At 46.4% G+C, this 19,058-nt stretch overlaps 1 protein-coding gene across 2 annotated transcripts in view; it reads right to left on the reverse strand.

The window, feature by feature from the left end:
* Positions 1–13,129, reverse strand: part of MTAP (methylthioadenosine phosphorylase) — a 44,375-nt gene extending 31,246 nt beyond the window's left edge. The window contains exons 1-2 of one of the 2 annotated variants that reach the window (XM_032393670.1): positions 12,965–13,129; positions 1,449–1,535 (exon numbers count right to left, since the gene is read on the reverse strand). In XM_032393670.1, the coding sequence (XP_032249561.1) occupies positions 1,449–1,535; positions 12,965–12,997 (120 nt within the window). In that variant the 5' untranslated portion in view covers positions 12,998–13,129. Of the gene's footprint in view, positions 1–1,448; positions 1,536–12,964 lie in introns of those variants that run through there. The other variant, XM_032393671.1, reaches the window with a different exon arrangement.
* Positions 13,130–19,058: the final 5,929 nt, after the last annotated feature.

Here is a 19,058-nt window from a genome sequence, read left to right on the forward strand (position 1 = left end):
GCTTAGTAAGATCTATTTGTAGCAAGCACCCCAGGGGACTCTCACGTCACGATGGTCAAATACAGACGTGTCAAGAATTTGGCAGGTCCGAGAGGTGTGAGAGTGAAACGCGGTAAGGAGGAAACTGTCACAGAATTTAAGAAATCAGCCCCGGAACCGCTTGCCATGTTCACCAAGTCTAAGACGGCCATGGGAGGACCTGAGGTAAACAGAGGGGAAGATCCTCAGAGCTGTAGAGGGCTCAGAAAACATGAGGCCATGAGATGAGCCAAGCTGAGAGCAGGACTTAGAGAACATGAGGTCAGTCTAAGGACTTGGCTGGACAGGAGGGTTGGGCAGGAACTGCCGGATGGATCCCTCCGAGGAGGACCAGAAGAACCGTTGTGTTTGGAAGTAGCACTATGGGATTGGGAGAAGGTAGACATCTCATCCTAGCTGGATAACAGGAGCTGGGAGAAGTAGCCCCCCCCGCCTTTTTTTAAAAAAGATTTTGTTTATTTTTCAACAGAGAGAGACAGCGAGAGAGGGAACACAAGCAGCGGCAGAGGGAGAGGGAGAAGCAGGCTTCCTGCAGAGCAGGGAGCCCGACACGGGGCTCGATCCCAGGACCCCGGGATCATGACCTGAGCTGAAGGCAGACGCTTAACGACTGAGCCACCTGGGTGTCCCGGTAGTGCCCTTTTAATAGAAAAGGAGGAGTGTTTTATTTCTAGTTCAGTTATGCTTTGCTTTCTGGATCCTCAGGAAATCCACCCCAACCTTGGGCCAGGGCTTACTAAGAAAAGGCCACTTTGCATTACATGTTCTTGTTTGCCACCTGTCTGCATAATTAATGTGGAAGACCTATAGGCCCCAAATTAGAAGCTAATTTGAATGCAGTGGTCTGAAGATATACCACTGCTATCTCTGAAATTAGTATCTGGCTTCTAGAGATAAAAGCTGAGAAGTTATGCGAGTATGTTCTCAATCCTGTGAGGTCCAAGGCATTCTTAGGGACACTGTCTCAGCTGGTAGAACCCAATGACAGAACTACTGGGCCCTCTCAGCCCAGGGCAAACAGCCCTGTGCTGCCAGGACAAAAGCAATAAAAAAAAGAAAAAAATATATATATACACATATATATGTGTATATATGTGTGTGTATATATATATATAAGAACTTATTTATTTTTGAGAGAGAGAGCGATAGAGCACGCATGCGTGCACGCACAAGGAGGGGGAACGGCAGGCAGGGGGAGAAGTGATGTGGGACTCGATCCCAGGACCCTGGGATCATGACCTGAGCCGAAGGCAGATGCTCAACTGACTGAGCCACCCAGGCGTTCCCCCCACCCGCCCAAAATATATACATATATACATACATATATATATATATTTTAACATAAAAACCAAACCAGCAAGAAGAAAGGAAAAAGCTGGTATATCTCCACGAAATGGATGGATATTAACCTTGCCAAATGGAGTATCCACATATTTTTCAGTTCTTCCTTCTAAGATTTCTGGATCATCCAGGCCTGTTCCACCAATTATTCCAATCTAAAGGAGACAATAAAAAGACAACATATTTGGTCATTTTTCATTAGAAATAAAATCATTATTTCAAGCAAATTCATTTATTCATATACATATGCTCTTCTCCATTTCTGCTAAGCCCTGGTCACTTTTTTTTTTTAAAATTAGTTTCAGAGGTAGAATTTAGTGATTCATCAGTTGCATATAACACCCAGTGTTCATCACATCACGTGCCCTCCTTAATGCCCATCCCCCAGTTACCCCTCCCCCCCCCCTCCAGCAGCCCTCAGGTTGTTTCCTAGAATTCAGAGTCTCTTATGGTTTGTCTCCCTCTCTATTTTCATCTTATATTATTTTTGCCTTCCCTTCCCCTATGTTCATCTGTTTTGTTTCTTAAATTCCACACATGAGTGAAATCATATGGTATTTGTCTTTCTCTGACTGACTTATCTCACTTAGCATCATACCCTCTAGGTCCATTCACATCATCGTAAATGGCAAGATTTCGTGGGGTTTTTTTTGATGGCGGAGTAATATTCCATTGTATATATATACCACATCTTTATCCATTCATCTGTCAGTGGACATCTGGGCTCTTTCTACAGTTTGGCTATTGTGGACATTGTTGCTATAAACATTGGGGTGCACGTACCTCTTCGGATCCCTATATTTGTATCCTCTGGATAAATACTTAGTAGTGCAATTGCTGGGTTGTAGGGTAGTTCTATTTTTAACTTTTTGAGGAACTCCATACTGTTTTCCAGAGTGGCTGCACCAGCTTGCATTCCCACCAACAGGGTAAGAGGGTTCCCCTTTCTCCGCATCCTCGCCAACATCTGCTGTTTCCTAAGTTAATTAATTTTAGCCATTCTGACTGGTGTGAGGTGGTATCTCATCGTGGTTTTATTTCTTTGATGCCAAGCGATGTTGAGCACTTTTTCATGCGTCTCTTGGCTATTTGGATGTCTTCTCTGCAGAAATGTCTGTTCATGTCTTCTGCCCATTTCTTGATTAGATTATTTGTTCTCTGGGTGTTGAGTTTGGCAAGATCTTTATAGATTTTGGCTACTAGCCCTTTATCTGATATGTCATTTGCAAATATCTTCCCCATTCTGTCGGTTGTCTTTTGGTTTTGTTGACTGTTTCCTTCACTGTGCAAAAGCTTTTTACCTTGATGAAGTCCCAATAGTTCATTTTTGCTTTTGTTTCCCTTGCCTCCGGTGACGTGTCTAGCAAGAAGTTGCTGCAGCTGAGGTCGAAAAGGTTGCTGCCTGTGTTCTCCTTTAGGATTTTGATGGATTCCTGTCTCACATTTAGGTCTTTCATCCATTTTGAGTCTATTTTTGTGTGTGGTGTAAGGAAATGGTCCAGTTTCATTCCTCTGCATGTGGCTGTCCAATTTTCTCAGCACCATTTGTTGAAGAGACTGTCTTTTTTCCATTGGACATTCTTTCCTGCTTTGTCAAAGATTAGTTGACCATAGAGTTGAGGGTCCATTTCTGGGCTCTCTATTCTGTTCCATTGATCTATGTGTCTGTTTTTGTGCCAGTACCATACTGTCTTGATGATGACAGCTTTGTAGTAGAGCTGGAAGTCCGGAATTGTGATGCCGCCAGCTTTGCTTTTCTTTTTTTTTTTTTTTTTTAAATGTTTTATTTATTTATTCATGAGAGTCAGAGAGAGAGAGAGAGAGGCAGAGGCAGAGGGAGAAGCAGGCTCCCCGCCTAGCAGGGAGCCCGATGCGGGACTCGATCCCAGGACCGTGGGATCATGACCTGAGCCGAAGGCAGACGCTTAACCATCTGAGCCACCCAGGCGCCCAGCTTTGCTTTTCTTTTTCAACATTCCTCTGGCTATGCGGGGTCTTTTCTGGTTCCAAACAAATTTGAGGATTATTTGTTCTAGCTCTGTGAAAAATGCTGACAGTATTTGATAGGGATTGCATTGACTATGTAGACTGGTTTGGGTAGCCTAAACATTTTAACAATATTTGTTCTTCCATTCCATGGGCATGGAACGTTTTTCCATTTCTTTGTGTCTTCCTCAGTTTCTTTCATAAGTGTTCTATGGTTTTCAGAATACAGATCCATTACCTCTTAGGTTTATTCCTAGGTATCTTATGGTTTTGGGTGCAATTGTAAATGGGATCGACTCCTTAATGTCTCTTTCTTCGGCCTCATTGTTAGTATGCAGAAATGGAACTGACTTCAGTGCACTGATTTTATATCCTGCCACTTTGCTGAATCTGTATGAGTTCTAGCAGTTTTGGGGTAGAGTCTTTTGGGCTTTCTACATAGAGTATCATATTGTCTGCAAAGAGTGAGAGTTTGGCTTCTTCTTTGCCAGTTCGGATGCCCTTTATTTCTTTTTGTTGTCTGACTGCCGAGACTAGGACTTCCAGTGCTATGTTGAACAACAGTGGTGACAGTGGGCATCCCTGCCGTGTTCCTGACCTTAGGGGAAAGCTCTCAGTTTTTCCCCATTGAGGATGATGTTCGCTGTAGGTTTTTCATATATGGCTTTGGTGATATTGAGGTATGTTCCCTCTGTCCCTACACCGCAGGGAGGGGGGTCTCGCCGGTTCTGCTGCTTGCAGAGCGGTGGCCCGACTGCTCCGGGGTTCCATATATGGCAACCCTAAGTGGAGAGCCCACTCCTGGCCTCGCTCATCGCAGCCGGCTTCCCCGCTCTGATGCCTGGGAGCTCTGCTGCACTCAGGAACCCCCGGTCTTCCTGTGACCCCGGGTATCCTGAGACCACACTGTCCCACCTAGGATTCCGCCCCTCTTCACCACCTGGGCACCTTTCAGGCAGGGATGTCCCCCACCAGAACAGACTTCAAAAAGTTCTGATTTTGCACTCCACTGTTATATCACTTGCCAGTAGCCGGCTTATGGAGGCTCCCTCCTCCCATGGTTTATCTTCCCATATATTGCCTTGGATTCACTTCTCCGCACCTCCTACCTTCCAGAAAGTGGTCGCTTTTCTATTTGCAGAGTTGCAGCTGTTCTTTTCTTCAATCTCCGGTTGAGTTTGCAGGTGTTCAGGATGATTTGATAGCTATCTAGCTGAACTCCTGGGACCAGACGACCTTGGGGTCCCCTACTCCTCCCAGGCCCAGTCGTTTTTAAAAACTGCACATTACTGAAAAGCAATCACCCATTCAATAAATATTTGAGGGCCTTCCATATTGCAGAAATAACCAGAGAAGGGGTCATGTTTTTTACTGTATGACATTTATTGCTGACTATGCGAATAATAAATTAGCACAGAAAGATACTTTAGCTAGCTTAAGTTAGAAAACCAAACCTAAAATATAGGTATGTGGTTGTAGACAGTACTTTCTAACCAATTTTATTTTCTCTACTACATGGGTTATGGAATAAGGAATGGTCAAAAGACCTCTAGGACAGAAAATACTCTGTACACCCAGCTCGTAATGTTTCCTCCTCATTATACCATTTGGTAAAGAAACGAGAAAGATTTTCTTTTCTATGCCACTAAAATCACAGTTGTAAGAGACCATGGATAGAGGAGTCTGGAAAAGCATGGAAAGTTAGTCTGATGTATATTTATAAAATCAAACGATCCCTCCTATATATGTAAATATAAATAGGTAATGCAGAGGCAGCTCTAAATTTTTTTCTAAGTTCAAGTATTGTATTGCATTTTCCAGAGATGAACTTACCAGCCCTTGTCTTCAGGGGCTAATCGGAGTTACAGGAACCTGGTCCTGCAACTCCAGAGTTAATCTAATTTGATGACTAAGAAACACAAACAAGAACAGTTACAAAGACAGCTAAATATTAACTGAACTGTTAACTAAAAATTAAATGACGGAAATCATTAAGGCTTCTCTGGGCTGATAGTTCCTAAAGGAAAAATAGTATTTAAATTATCAGTGACAGGTTAGAGAGAGGACGCTTTATTAGAAACCAAATGGAAAGTGACCTGAGCATTTTTTTCTCCATGAAAAGCTTTAAGTCTACTGTCACTTGAGTAAAATTTCTACTCAGCTCCTTGAGAAAAAATTCCAGGTTAAGAAGTCACTGAACACCTGAATAATTTTCAGATCCGTTTACACAAGTTGATTTTATATTATTATGAATGGGCCATCTCTCCAGCCCTCAGTTTTCTGGAGACAAAAAAAACAAAGCAGGAGGGGCAATTTAGTGAGGTTTTACTGAAGAACTGCTAGTTACGCGATGCAGAACTTTCAGTGTCCCCACAACTTCCTGAAGTGGCTAAACCAGTTTTTGAAGTTGGTGCCACCTTGTGGTACGTTGTTGAAACCACAGCAGGCTACATTCTGGGCCCACCCCACCTCTCGCTCCTACCTTGCCACCATAGATCATCGTAAGACTAACCAGTATTACAGTTTTTAAATCAACAGAAGTGTTCGTTTAAGTCAGTACACTCAAATCATGCCCACCCACTAGAAAAAAATTGTAAATAAGTTTTATACAATCTTAACCCTTCCTCCAGCTGGCTTCTCCATTTTATCCTTCATTTCATACATCTCTGAGGCACCCCAGACCATGGGGCGGGGACAGGGGGAGGCGCTAATAAACTGCCCAGCCTGCGTCATCACCCCAGGTCACAAAACCGAATGCCGACTAATCTTGGGGGATTCGGTTGCTCTTTTAAAAAAAGGGGGGGGGAGCAGAAGTTTTCAAGGCTTATTACCACTTTGACTTGGCGGTTTCTGGATGTCCCCTGGGCCATCGCATCTCATATTCTGGATTCAGCACTCGACTCTCATACTTGCACATACACAACAAAACTGTCTTTGTTGTGAAACCACCTCAGTTTGGGGCAAGCTAGCCCAGCATCGTGGCAGTGATTAAGAAATGCCGACCAGGGGTCCTGCCGAAGTTCAGTGCCCTTGAGCCCATGGTCAGCAGCCTCAAGCTTCAGTCCACAGCACCCCGGCTGCATGACTGCATTAGGTAGCTGGTAACTCAGCCCTCCGAGAGGAACATGTACTGGGCATGAGAGCAAGAGCTTCTACTGCTCCCCAGAAAGGCTGGGACGGGGTCTCTGGCACTGGAATTATCTGTAGGCGAGCATGTCCACTCACCCAACCGGCTCCTACAGATATGACTATAGAAAGTCATATCTTGCACGGTGTCCAGGATGAGTGTAGCAACTGCACACCGCCACACTGGGAAATGGACCTCTAACCATTTTCCAGCATCAATGCCAGGATGGAGCAATGTCGCCACCTGCTGGCTCCGCAGCAAAGTACAACTAGGATGGAACTCCAAGCACCAGGGCCTAATTCTGCGTCACCGGGAGCCTCTAAAGTCAACAGCTGAATTTAAATTCAGTACCTGCCTTGGTAATAAAATCACTGTGTCTGAGTACTCAGATGTCCCAGGCACTGTGCTAAGTGCTCCAGCCACCTTCCCCCATTTGATCTTCACAACCACCCCATAAGATACGCCCTACGTGACTTGTCTCTCTCTTAATAACATTTTCCCAAAGACAAAAGAAAAGCATCAAATTAAGAAACTCATCCAAGAACAAATCATAAGAAGGAAAGCCGCAATAGGAACCCAGGTCTTTCACACTCAGCGGCTACGATGAACTGTCTCCCAATATCCCATGGAGTCCTTTGTTACGTCACACCCCACCAGGGAAGTCTTCCTCTCTCCATGTACTGAGGAAACTGATGCTCAGAGAAGTCAAGGTCACAGAGCAAGCATAGAAACAATGATTTTGGGGGTCTAAGCAAACACCTCAAGAGGAAGGGGCTTCTCCATCAGTGACCTCCTCTACACTCGGGACATAACGACAAGACCTTACCAGGCCTCCTGGGCCAGAAGCATCAGGTAAGCCTAGATTGCACAGAAATATATTTGAGGACTGGGATGGAATTTCTGGGCCAATCCTGCCCAGCTAGGACTTCCTTACAGGAGATAAAGTTCTGAAACAGAGAACCCCTGGTCAATCATGGTCATTGCCGACTTTTAACAGCTACTGGTTCATCCCACACGTTCCCACTGACAGACCACTGAGTCAATTTCCTTAAAAAGAGAAGAGGGTTTGACTTCTTGAGAGTGCACAAGCACTTTATCTAAATGTTAGCTTAACCTGGCCAGACTGGTTGTTTCCAGCAATGCTGAAAGGGCTCCTATGAACCCCTACCCTGTGTCTATTTCCCCTAGTACCTGGACGCAGGAGATTCCCCATATCCCACTTGGTTTCAAGAACCACTCACCATCACTTTGAGGCCTGGATACACTAGCTCAAAGGACCTAGCACTCCATGTTGGCACTCTCAGAACACAGAAGCCCAAGCAGGTGAGGCTAGCTCATGCCAGGGAGGTGGGCCACCTCTGAGTGCTTCAGACTCCCGATGAGGGGAGAGGACCGGAGCTCAGGCTGGCGGCGACCCCTGATCTGAGCACTTCAGGCCTTCAGCTCTGGTTGCCACGGACATATTTGGCAAGCGCAACAGACAAAAGTTCTCCTTTTATTGAGCCAACCTGGCTTCGAGCCTCCCGGGGCCTTGTAAAATCCCAGAAACCCAGCTGTGTGGGGAGAGAGTGGCCAAATGTCTCAGTCTGGGTGGCCCGTTCAAAACCTGCAATACGGTCCACAGAGATCGCTGGTGGCCCCATCTCGGACAAGACGCTCCTCTCTGGAAGCCGCCCTTGCAGGTGACGGTTATGGGCTGCATCAGTCACCCCTCCCCGCCCAAATCCTATGTTGAAGCCCCAACACCCAATACCTCTGAATGTAACAATTTTTGGAAAGAGGATCTTTGATGAGATAATTAAGGTGAAATGAAGTCACAGGGAGGGCCCTAATCCACCACGACTGGTGACCCCACAAAGCAAGATTAGGAACACAAACACACACAGAGGGAAGACCGTGTGAAGCGCAGGAAGAAGCTGGCCGTCCATGAGCCAAGGAGAGAGGCCTCAAAAGCAACCAACCCTGCTGACCCCTTGATCTTGGCCTTCCCGCCTCCAGGCTCTGAAGAAATACACTTCTGTTGCTTAAGCCACCCAGTGTGTGGTACTTCGTTAGGGTGGCCCTAGCACACTAATACAGGAATGTGACATTTTGGTCAGAGATAACCTTAGGGCTCGGGACAGCCACCGTTTTTACTTAACCGGCCTCCCCGCGCAAAGTCAGGATGTTATTCTAATGGGCAGACACCCTTCTTGAAGACCTAGTTCGCCTCCTGAAATTGCCAGTTTTTTTGAGAAGGCTTTTCCTCAACACTTATTGTATTCTGTAGAGCTCTCCACATGTGGGACAGCAGGACTCTTCCTCTCCCCCTGGATAGCAGAGTCCCTCGGGGAGCTTTCCATACCAAAGCTCAGGTCCGAGATTCTAGAGACTCGATTAAGTGGGCAGGGCAAGGTTTGTTTTCTTAAAGCTCCTCAGGTAGTTCAAACGTGCCGCCAGCATTGAGACCTTCACTCTAGGGCCTAGACCATGAACTTCCACAGTCTGGGCCAGCTGAGTGTCACAGGCTAAATAATGCTCCCGAAAGAGGTCCTGTCTGCGTCCTACTTCCCGGAACCTGTACGTGTTACCTTACCTAAGTCAAAGACCTTGAGATAGGGAGATCATCCTGGATTATCTGGGTAGGCCCTAAAATGTAACCATAAGCTTCCTTATAAGACGGTCACCTTACAAGAGGAAGAAGGCGACATGATGCCAAAGAATGCTGGTGACTTGTAGAAGCTGGAAAAGCAAGGAAACAGACTCTCCCTTGGATCCTCCAAGAGAAGCTGCCCTAACACCCAGGTTTCAGTCCACCAGAACCCATTCTGTACTTATAACCTCTAGAACTGGGCACAGTTTTAAGCCGTCTGGTCTGTGGTGACTGTTAGAGTAACCACAGGAAACTCTTACACCAAGGATTACCTGAAGGGCTTGTTAAAAACGCAGATGCCTGGGCCTCTTCAAAGCCCTCTGGGTTAGCAGTTGTCACACGTTCGTGGGCATCTGAATATACTGAGGCTCTTCAAAACCCAGACTGCAGGGTTTCCCCCCGCCCTCTCCCATGCTTCTGATTCAGCAGGACTGGGATGGGGCCTGATAATGTGCATTTCTAACAAATCCCCAGGTGGGTGCGGATGCATCCCAGTTTGAGAACTACGGCCTTAGATGCTTCTGAGGCACAGACTAGAATACGGTGATCATAGTCACAGTGAAGGATGAGGGTCCACTGCACACAAAAATTTATTATCCCGTTTGCTCATCTGTACCAAAAAGGTAAGATTCTTCCTTACTCTGTAGAATTATGAGAATCAGGTGAAATAACGCATTAGACCAGGAGGTAAGGGGCCTTCTGTCATTGCCTGGAGAGGAGATTTATTTTTATTTTGTTTTTCCTGCAGGTGGGAGGATAGAAACAGTGACAGATACTTTCTCTGCCGGTCAGGACACAAACCAGGCTGCTCTTATATCTCATCAGGCAGTCTCTGTCTCAGGGACTTGGCCCAGGTCCCTCATCCGGGTGTGTACCGGCTCTCCTGGGAGTGTCTGGAAACCCATGGGGACATTTCTGGCTCCACGATGACTCGGGGGAGGGCTACTGGCATTTTGTGGGGAGGGGTCCAGGATGCACTATAGGTCCTGCGATGCTCAGGACAATCCTACAAAAGGAGGAACTGTCCGGCCCAAAATGCCACCGGGCCCTAAGCAAAAAAATGAAGGCTTGTGGTCCTCTGGCTTCCAATAGGGTCGGTTGTCCCCTGGTTTCTGAGGGTCACTCAAGGACTCTCAGTCTGAAGGCCTTTGCAAGCCACACTCAGGCGCCAAAAGGAGGGTTTAGAAGGCCCAGTCATCCCAGTCTAGACTCTATGACTTGTCTGTCTCTCCTAATACCATTTTGTTGATAGCCCACTACCCACTTATGATGAGACCATATGCCCTCCTTGTCATAACAACCATGATTGATACGGCTTATTTTTAATCCCCCAGAGCAATGGCTGGGCAGCTGCCTGGGGGAGCCACAGCCCATTGAAAGAGCCCTTTAGAATGTTCTGTTGGGGTGCCAAACACCTGTTCAGCCCTCCGCATGGTCACGCATACCACCTGCCCACGGCTGATGGTGGAGGACGCTGTCTCCCTAAGGTCCTCCCAGAAAACAGCTGTCATTAATACCATGGGAGAGCGTCCAATGGGCATGGGGCACAGGCTGCATGATCTCTCCACTCACACAATAAAACGGGGCCCAAAGACCACACGTCAGATTTCAGAACTGCCTCACAGCATCTAGCTGGTGGAAGGCCAGGCTCTACGCCCAATGCTATCACTATCTAGGTCCAGCTGTGTAGTTCTGGACACCTTAGTCGACCTCTCTGGGCCTCAGCTTTATGTCCACAAAAGGGGGTCTGTGTGGCTATATGGTCTTCAGAACATTCCAGCGCTCCAGGCTATGATCTGGGGAAAGGGCATGGTTTTATGAGCCTGGTTCGCTCTGCACATTAGCACCTGCTGTCCCCTATGCAGGATGTTGCGTCAGCAGGCTGGGGGATTCGGTGTTGCCGTCGTGCATGCTCAGAGCAAAGCTGTCACCTTTCTAAGCTGCTTTCTAAGCCATCAGCAGGCAGGCCTAGCACTATTTGTCCCTCTTAATTTTACATGCAGCAACTCGCCAAGCCCAAAAATAAACGTCATTCAATATTTACATCAGGGCCCTAATCAGCGCCCATTCTGCAGTTAAATGCACTGCGCTGATCTGCCGGGAAGCTGTGTGGCTGGAGTGGGCCAAACAAGACTGCGGCGATGTGTTCAACATCATCCCTCTCTGTAAGAGACTCGTAACTCTAGGGAACAAACGGAGGGTGGCTGGAGGGGAGGCGGATGCGGGATGGGGTAACTGGGTGACGGGCATTATGGAGGGCACGTGATATGACCAGCACCGGGTGTTGTATGCAAATGGTGACTCACTGAATTCTACCTCTGAAACTAATAACACAGTATGTGTTAATTAAACTGAATTTAAATTTTTTTTTTTTTAAATCATCCCTCTCTGCTTTTAATTGAAGGGTATTCCTGCAAGGGAGAGGTGATCACTTCCTGCTTACCCACTGAAAGCCGCAGCCTAGTAAGACCTATGACAATAACTGCTGGAGAAAAGACATGCAAAATTAATTCAGCTCCCCCTCCCCTGTAAGCACTAACATTTAATAAGTTTCAAGTGTGCCAGACAGATAATTGTAACCATCCCAGCAAACCCTGCAGGAACATCCCCCCTTAGAGATGGACACCTAAGCCTCACCTACTCTGCACATAAGCTTCATGAAAGTGTTCTGCCTTGTTCTCTACTACTGATAAGGGAGAGGCGTTCTACAAGTATTTGTTAAATCCAAGATTCTTTTCAAAACGGAAAAACGAATTTCATGTCCCCAAATATGAATTCAACTCTCTCCACCCTACCCCTTCTCCTTCTAAGTGTCTCATTAAGAGCTACAAGAGCCTGATAAACTAATCTTTCTGGCTGAATACACAGCGCAGATTTCTGCCTTCTCCCAGAAGAACTGAACACAAAGGCGGGCATCAGGAGATACCCGAAGAAAGATCCCAGACCTTCCTATTCCATCGACCAAGAATTTCTAAAGCAAACAAATTAACCGAGTTCTTAGCCAATCATGAACAACCTAGAAGAGATCCTGAGTTCTAGCATCAATTTTTCCACTGCACTGTAATTCTACCCACTCTCTCTCCCAAGACACCAACCAGGATATAAGGGTTTAACAGCCCCAGGGGAGCTCGCTGCACCCTTCAGAACTCGTGCCCTCCTCTGGCCAAAGCTCCCACCGAACAATGATCCCTTGTACGGAGACCTGTGAGGTCTGAGGGCACAAGGAAACGGATCTCTAACTTTCAAGGTTGCAAACAAAAGCAGTTTAAACCCAGAGGCCTCCCAACCGGGAGCGGCCCTGCGCTCCCTTTCCGTGAGGTCAAAAAGTCTCAGAATTCCCCAAGCATTGCGCTGCAGGGAAAACTTCAGGCCAGAAAAGCCCTAAAAAAAGCGAGCACCCAGTTCACGTGGGCTCAGCGAGCCGAGTCGGAGCGGAAGCCCGAGTCCGGCGGGCACGAGGAGTTGGTCTCAGCAGCTGCAGGCGCCCACCCTGCCGGCCCCCCCGCTGGCCCCCGGAAAGGAATGGTGCCGGAGAAGGCTGGGGTGGGGGGGGGTGCAGCCTCCGCCCCCTGCTCTTCTCCAAAGGGGCTTGCCCATTCCCGGCGCGGCGCGGGTACGGCTGAGCCCAAGGTGGTGGCGGTGGGGGAGGCGAGATTGCAAGCGTTCCCTCTCCCCCAACCCCCGCCCCTGGGCGAGCGAGCTCGGGGCCGGACCCCAGACCCTGCCCGCCGAGGCGGGGGCGCACAGGCCGGGCGCGTGGCCCTGGGGCGCGGTCCCCCAGGGCGGGAGCGAGCGCACACAGCAGGGCGGACTGCAGCCGCCGGGACGGCTCCTCTCACCTTCACTGCCGTGGGGGTGGCACCTGAGGCCATGTCTGCGCGGAGTGGCGGCTGCGGTGGCGGCTTCCAGGGGCCCAGCAGCCGAGGCGGCTGGAACGGCAGCGCGGGACTAAGCAGTGCGGAGTCCCGGGGGCGGCCTGGCTCCTCCTCTTCCTCCCCGGGACAGCTGGATTGGCTGCTAGCGTGGGATCGCCCCCGCCACCCCCTTCCTCAATTCGAGGTTCCCGCGTCCCGCCCCTTTTGCAGACCTTTCCGGTTCTCCGTGGTTTCTCTTTCCACCCCAGTGCTAAGTAACGGGTTCACGACTGGGCTAATAACGGAGACCGTTGGTTGAGCCCTTGTATTGGTCCACACTCTGTGCTTTTTACTTTCACCAGCTCCGTTAACTTTTGCAAGATCCCTACGAGGAAGAGCGCCACCCCGTGCTCCGCCCACTAGTAGCAGCATTCTCGGCCTCCTCGGTAAAATCGGGTCGGTCCGCGTCGCAGAAGTTCTCGCGGGAGGGAGACTCCTCCTCCGGAGGGAACTGGCTGTTCGCCGACATTCCTTCCAGCTGCTCACGCCCCGCGGCCGCGCCTTGCTCTTCCTACCGCCGCGACCAGGGGTTTGCTCCAGTCCCTAATTCCTGGGGGACGGAGCAGGGATTGGGTTACCCCAGACTCGGGGATGACAAAAAGGAAATAAACAGAGTAACCTGCTACGGGATAACCTTTCTGATGTGCAAGCTATAGCTTATTCATCTTAAATTTGTGAGGAGGCTTTTAAGGGGATGAGACACGGCCAGCCCCCAGTTGGGCTTGAAGCGGCCAAGGCCATCTTCAACCTCTCCCACCCCGGCCAATGTCCAGTACACCTAGATTCAGAATCCAGACCCATGGGTTCATCGTTCAACACTGGTCATTCTCACCCCCCGACCCCCAAGCATAGCACCAGCTCTCCACTTGGATAATCCCTTCTTCTCAAAGTCCCCATCCCTCCCCTGCTAGGATAATCCAGTTTAACCTCCCTTGATGGATTAAGCTCTCCAAAACTAAATGCTGGGTGGCAGTCATGTTCTGAGACACAAAAATACTGCACATTACCCCGGGGATGGGAGGAAGAGTGTACTCTTTACCTACAGCAGCAAAACACTGAAGACATAAATACAATTTCATTTAAAATACCACTGTGGGGGGGGGGGCGCCCATATAACCTGTTTACTGAACTAGTAAAGACTCACCCTCTTATTTTTTTGCTCTAGGTCCTAACTTTTCTTAGAATGTAAAGTTTGTTCTGTTTCTTTTAAGTTATAAAATGAAATGGCTAACGAATAGAAAGTAGAAGATTGGGGTGTTCTTTTGAAAGGGCAGAAGGCTGGGAGTCCCTCAAATGTGGTTTTTCAGGAGCCTGTCTGCTGATTGCTCTACGGAGGAGCAGGAAGCCCACTGATCAGAAGGTAACTATTGGAGGGGGACCCTGACACCCTGGGATTTATGGCTGCTTGGTAATTAGGAGACCTTGACCAATTTAGGTGCTTTGATGTGACCAGCAAGTCCAGTTTCTACTCAGTATTGGGTCTCTGCCAAAAGTTAGACCCTATAAACAGGTTAGATCCTGGAAGCGTTAGAAGACCCTCAGAGAAGGAGGTATTTGAAATTTGGAAGGGGTTAAACTGGACTTCTGGACTTTTCTACTGTAACTTGCAGGTCTGGGCTGAATCATTTGCTCTTGAACATGTGATGTCTGTGAAGGGAAAATTGTCCCAAATCTGGTCTGTTTTTTTGAGGGATGTAATTCACAAGCCATTAATAGGAGGAAATTAGCAATTCTAGACAAAAAAAAATTTTTTTTAAAGATTTTATTTATTTGAGAGAGAGAGAATGAGAGAGAGAGCACATGAGAGGGGGGAGGGTCAGAGGGAGAAGCAGACTCCCCGCCGAGTAGGGAGCCCGATGCGGGACTCGATCCAGGGACTCCAGGATCATGACCTGAGCCGAAGGCAGTCGCTCAACCAACTGAGCCACCCAGGCATCCCAATTCTAGACAAAATTTAAGCAATTTTCTAACCTCTTATAAGAAAACAGGCACCCACCCCCCAGCTGGTTGTCAGGCACTATTTGCATGTGTGTGTGTGTGTGTGTGTGTGTGTGACATGTAGTTCAAGACAAATTCACCCACCTCCCAAGGGGATTCCACTCACCCAAGAAGCAGAGGACCCTAGGGGAGACTTGTTGGATAATGCCTTAATGTGTCTTTGGCTTATTTCCAAGTTTTAGATAATTTTTTCTTAACGAGCCCTAGAATCAATGGAAGACAAAATTTGTACTAGTGGTCTCTCTTTTTGATCGGTATGGGGAATTCTCAACAGGACAACAGGTATCTCAAGAGTCTATCTATGAAAGTAACATCTTGCTCTGCCCTAATGTTCTTGCCCCATAAATTCCCTCTGTTCACCTGTATCCTTGTTTTTCTAAGATAATTCTAAAGGAGTACCCAGGCCACCTTACAACAATTCTGATTATGACACTATACAGATACTTCAATCGCTTCTTCCTTTTCCAGGTAATCCCTCATACACACCTCCCCAGCTTCCAGCTCCTAGCCAACAATGTACTGAGATAGTGTTGCCCATAGCCGTCCATACCAAGTCTTGAGCAATGGTTCTTCACTGTCCCGGGTCCCTTTGTAGGGGGAGAACCTCCAATAATTTGTGTCTTTAAATATGACTATACGACATGCTATTATTTAAGACTTCAAAGCATTCCGGGTTCATCAAATATCCAAGAGGAAATTTCACACAAATGCGTGAAGTGTATCATCTCAGTCAACCGTATCGGCTTCCCCAGTGAATGGTCACATCCCTTTGCTTCTGCCCAGTGTGTCGGTGCTGGATGGAGACTCCTCAGGTGGGCATGTGAAAGCTGTCAAATTGTGATGGCTGAAGGAACTCACATAATTCCCCACCACCTTTTAGAAATTTGGGCCAACATAACAATTCTAAATAACCTGAGAGTGTCCTTGCAGAGCCCCAATTTCTTGTGCCTTAGATCTTTTTACAGTATTCCTGTATCATAGATACTATGGGTAGGGATATTTTGGCCACTACTTTTATCAGTGGATTCCAGGCTGGCATTGGAAGCTAGGGAAACCACTCTGGAGGTAGCAGAACATTGTCAACAAAATATCTTCAGAGGACAGTAAGAAAATTAATAGTAGTAATAATACATTTTTAACAATTGTTGCCCCTTCAGATTTCTAGCGAGGCAAGCCCATGATGAAGACACAGAGACTCCCAGAGATGTCTGAATTGGTAGATTCAGATTCAGAAACCTTAATGTCATCATTGTACACAGTGTGGCCACTGAAAAAAAATTAATCCCAAATAGACACAACAAACATTAACAAAACTGTGTTCAGAGAAATTTTTCCATAGGCAGTATTCAAAATAATTAACTTCTCTTTCTCCTGCCATGGGGAATAGTGGCTGGTGTTTATTAGGATAAGAAGTAAAAGATAGGCAAGTATGTACCAAGCCAGCCTTCAGGTAATGTTTTGTGTAAAAAAAAAAAAAAAATTAATATTTGGTATGTAAATAAAATATTTATCTGTAATTCAAGTTCTTTAACACTCCTGGTTGTGGGAAATAACTGGATGAATTAAATTATTTTATTAGTTTTTTAAAAATACAGTTATGTATAGTCTCTCTGACACCATATAGTGTAGGCAATAATACCCTTTAAACATGAACATTTTAGTACTAGAGACTGGGGTTTATTTTGTCACAGAAAGCTTAATTAATTTGACCTTTCTAAATTCCTTATACTTATAGGTCAGTAATTATTACTTAGACTAAAATTTTAAGAAAAAATAAAAGTGCTTCATGCTCCTGTTGTCAGAGTAAAGAAGCATAGTAATACGTCACAAGAGAAGAAAATATTATTTAAAGCTAACATTTGTAATGCATTTATTGCAGGGAACTTTGTAGAAGGAATTAGAAGTTAAACTCCTTAAAAAATATTTGTAACATATTGTAGGTGGCGATCCTTAATAATGACCTTTAATAAAAGTAGAGCGTCCAGGGGCACCTGGGTGGCTCAGTTGGTTAAGCGACTGCCTTCGGCTCAGGTCATGATCCCGGAGTCCGGGGATCGAGTCCCACATCGGGCTCCCTGCTTGGCAGGGAGTCTGCTTCTCCCTCTGACCCTCCCCCCTCTCATGTGCTTTCTCTCTCTCTCTCTCTCAAATAAATAAAATCTTTAAAAAAAAAAAAAAAGTAGAGCATCCAACAATAAATAGAACTTGGCGTCTGTATTTCTGGCTGAAGGAAGAACCACATGCTTTGAAATGAGACAAGCAAGGTCAATTCCAACGGTCTATTTTTAATTCGGTGGGCTCCAGATAGCTGGCGATTCCCCGCTATTGAACTGTCTTGTTGCAATCCAGTCAAGTTCTACTCATCCAGTTCTCTCCATCTCTCCCTGCTATTCCAAGTCCATTTGACCCCAGAAATGGCTAGAAATAGCTTCCATTCCAAGTCATCTTATCTCTTCTTCAGTGTTCACTTCAAATTGTATCTCTCCCTTCATTTCTGGAGACCCTACGGAAGATGACTCAAGTTGCATATAATTTGGATTTATGGAAGAAAAATCGTGTCTGGTTTTCCACTCTCCTTAGGATAATGGTCATCAAGAACATATTCTGGTTAACAGAATGACCGTCTATCCTGGAATCCCAGAATCCTGGGAATCTCACATCCTGTGAGGCAGATATTATTATTTCTGTAATAGGATAAGCAGACTACAAGATGAAGCGCTAAACCCGGCACACCTCCCTTGGTGGGGGAGAGGATGTTCGATCTTGTTCTAAAGAGATGTGGGCCTTTCTGTGCTGTGTATAGAAAAGGAGCAGGAAGTTGTAAGTGCTCAGATATATTTTAATATTACAGTTGCACCATAATCTGTTCTGTTCGGTATGTCACAATTGGAACTATGACAAGTATTATGCAGTGAATGTTTGCGTCCTTCCAAAATTTGTATGTTGAAATCCTAACCCCCAGTGCTGATGGTTTTAGGAGGTGAGGTCTTTGGGAAGTGATTAGGTCATGAGGGTGAAGCCCTCATGAATGGGATTAGTGCTTTTTTTTTTAATTTTTAATTTTTTTAAAGATTTATTTATTTATTTTAGAGAGAAAGAGTGTGCGACTGGGGGGGGAGGGGCAGAGGGAGAGACTCTTCAAGCAGACACCCTGCTGAGCATGGAGCCTCACGACTTGGGGCTCCATCTCACAACCCATGAGATCATGACCTGCGTTGGAAGCTTAACAGACTGAGCCACCAAGGCTGCCCAAGGGACTAGTGCTTTTATAGAAGAGTCCCCAGAGATCTCCCCAACCCCTTCTGTGTGTGAGGACACAATGGGAGGACAGCCATCTATAAACCAGGAAGCAAGCCCTCAACAGGCACGGAATTTGTCAGTACCTTTGCCTTGGACCTCCCAGCCTCCGTAACTGCGAGAAATGTTTGCTTAAGCCACCCAGTCTGTAGTATTTTTGTTATAGCAGCCCAAACTAAGGCAATGAGAGACTCATAGGTTGGAGTGGTTTCTGCTCTTCATTCTGCTTTTAGAACTTAAAGCGCACCTATGGGCAGCAGAGAAAAATTAAATTATAGGAAATAACTCTAATAGCATTTCTTCCTTTCACTGCTAAATCCATGTATTGTCTGGAAATAAAGTCTTTTTTTTTTCTTTGTTTTATTATGTTATGTTAGTCACCATACAATACATCATTGGTTTTTGATGTGGTGATCCACGATCCATTGTTTTAATAAAGTCTTTTTTTAAAAAGTAAAGTCTTAAAAATAAATTGGGAGTGGGGTCATTTTTGTCTTCTGAGTGTCTTCAACAGCAACAATAAAATGGTTAATATTTATTGAAAACTATCTGTTCTTCATTTAATCCTCACATGCTGTTCTAATCTCCATTTCACAGATGAGGAGATTAAGAGACATTGGCTTACCCTGACCCCTCTTTTTTTTTTTTTTTTTAAAGATTTTATTTATTTATTTGACAGAGACAGAGATAGCGAGAGCAGGAACACAAGCAAGGGCAGTGGGAG

This window comes from Phoca vitulina, unplaced genomic scaffold (genome assembly GCF_004348235.1).
Source record: "Phoca vitulina isolate PV1807 unplaced genomic scaffold, GSC_HSeal_1.0 scaffold75, whole genome shotgun sequence".
Classification (NCBI taxonomy): Eukaryota; Metazoa; Chordata; class Mammalia; order Carnivora; family Phocidae; genus Phoca; species Phoca vitulina.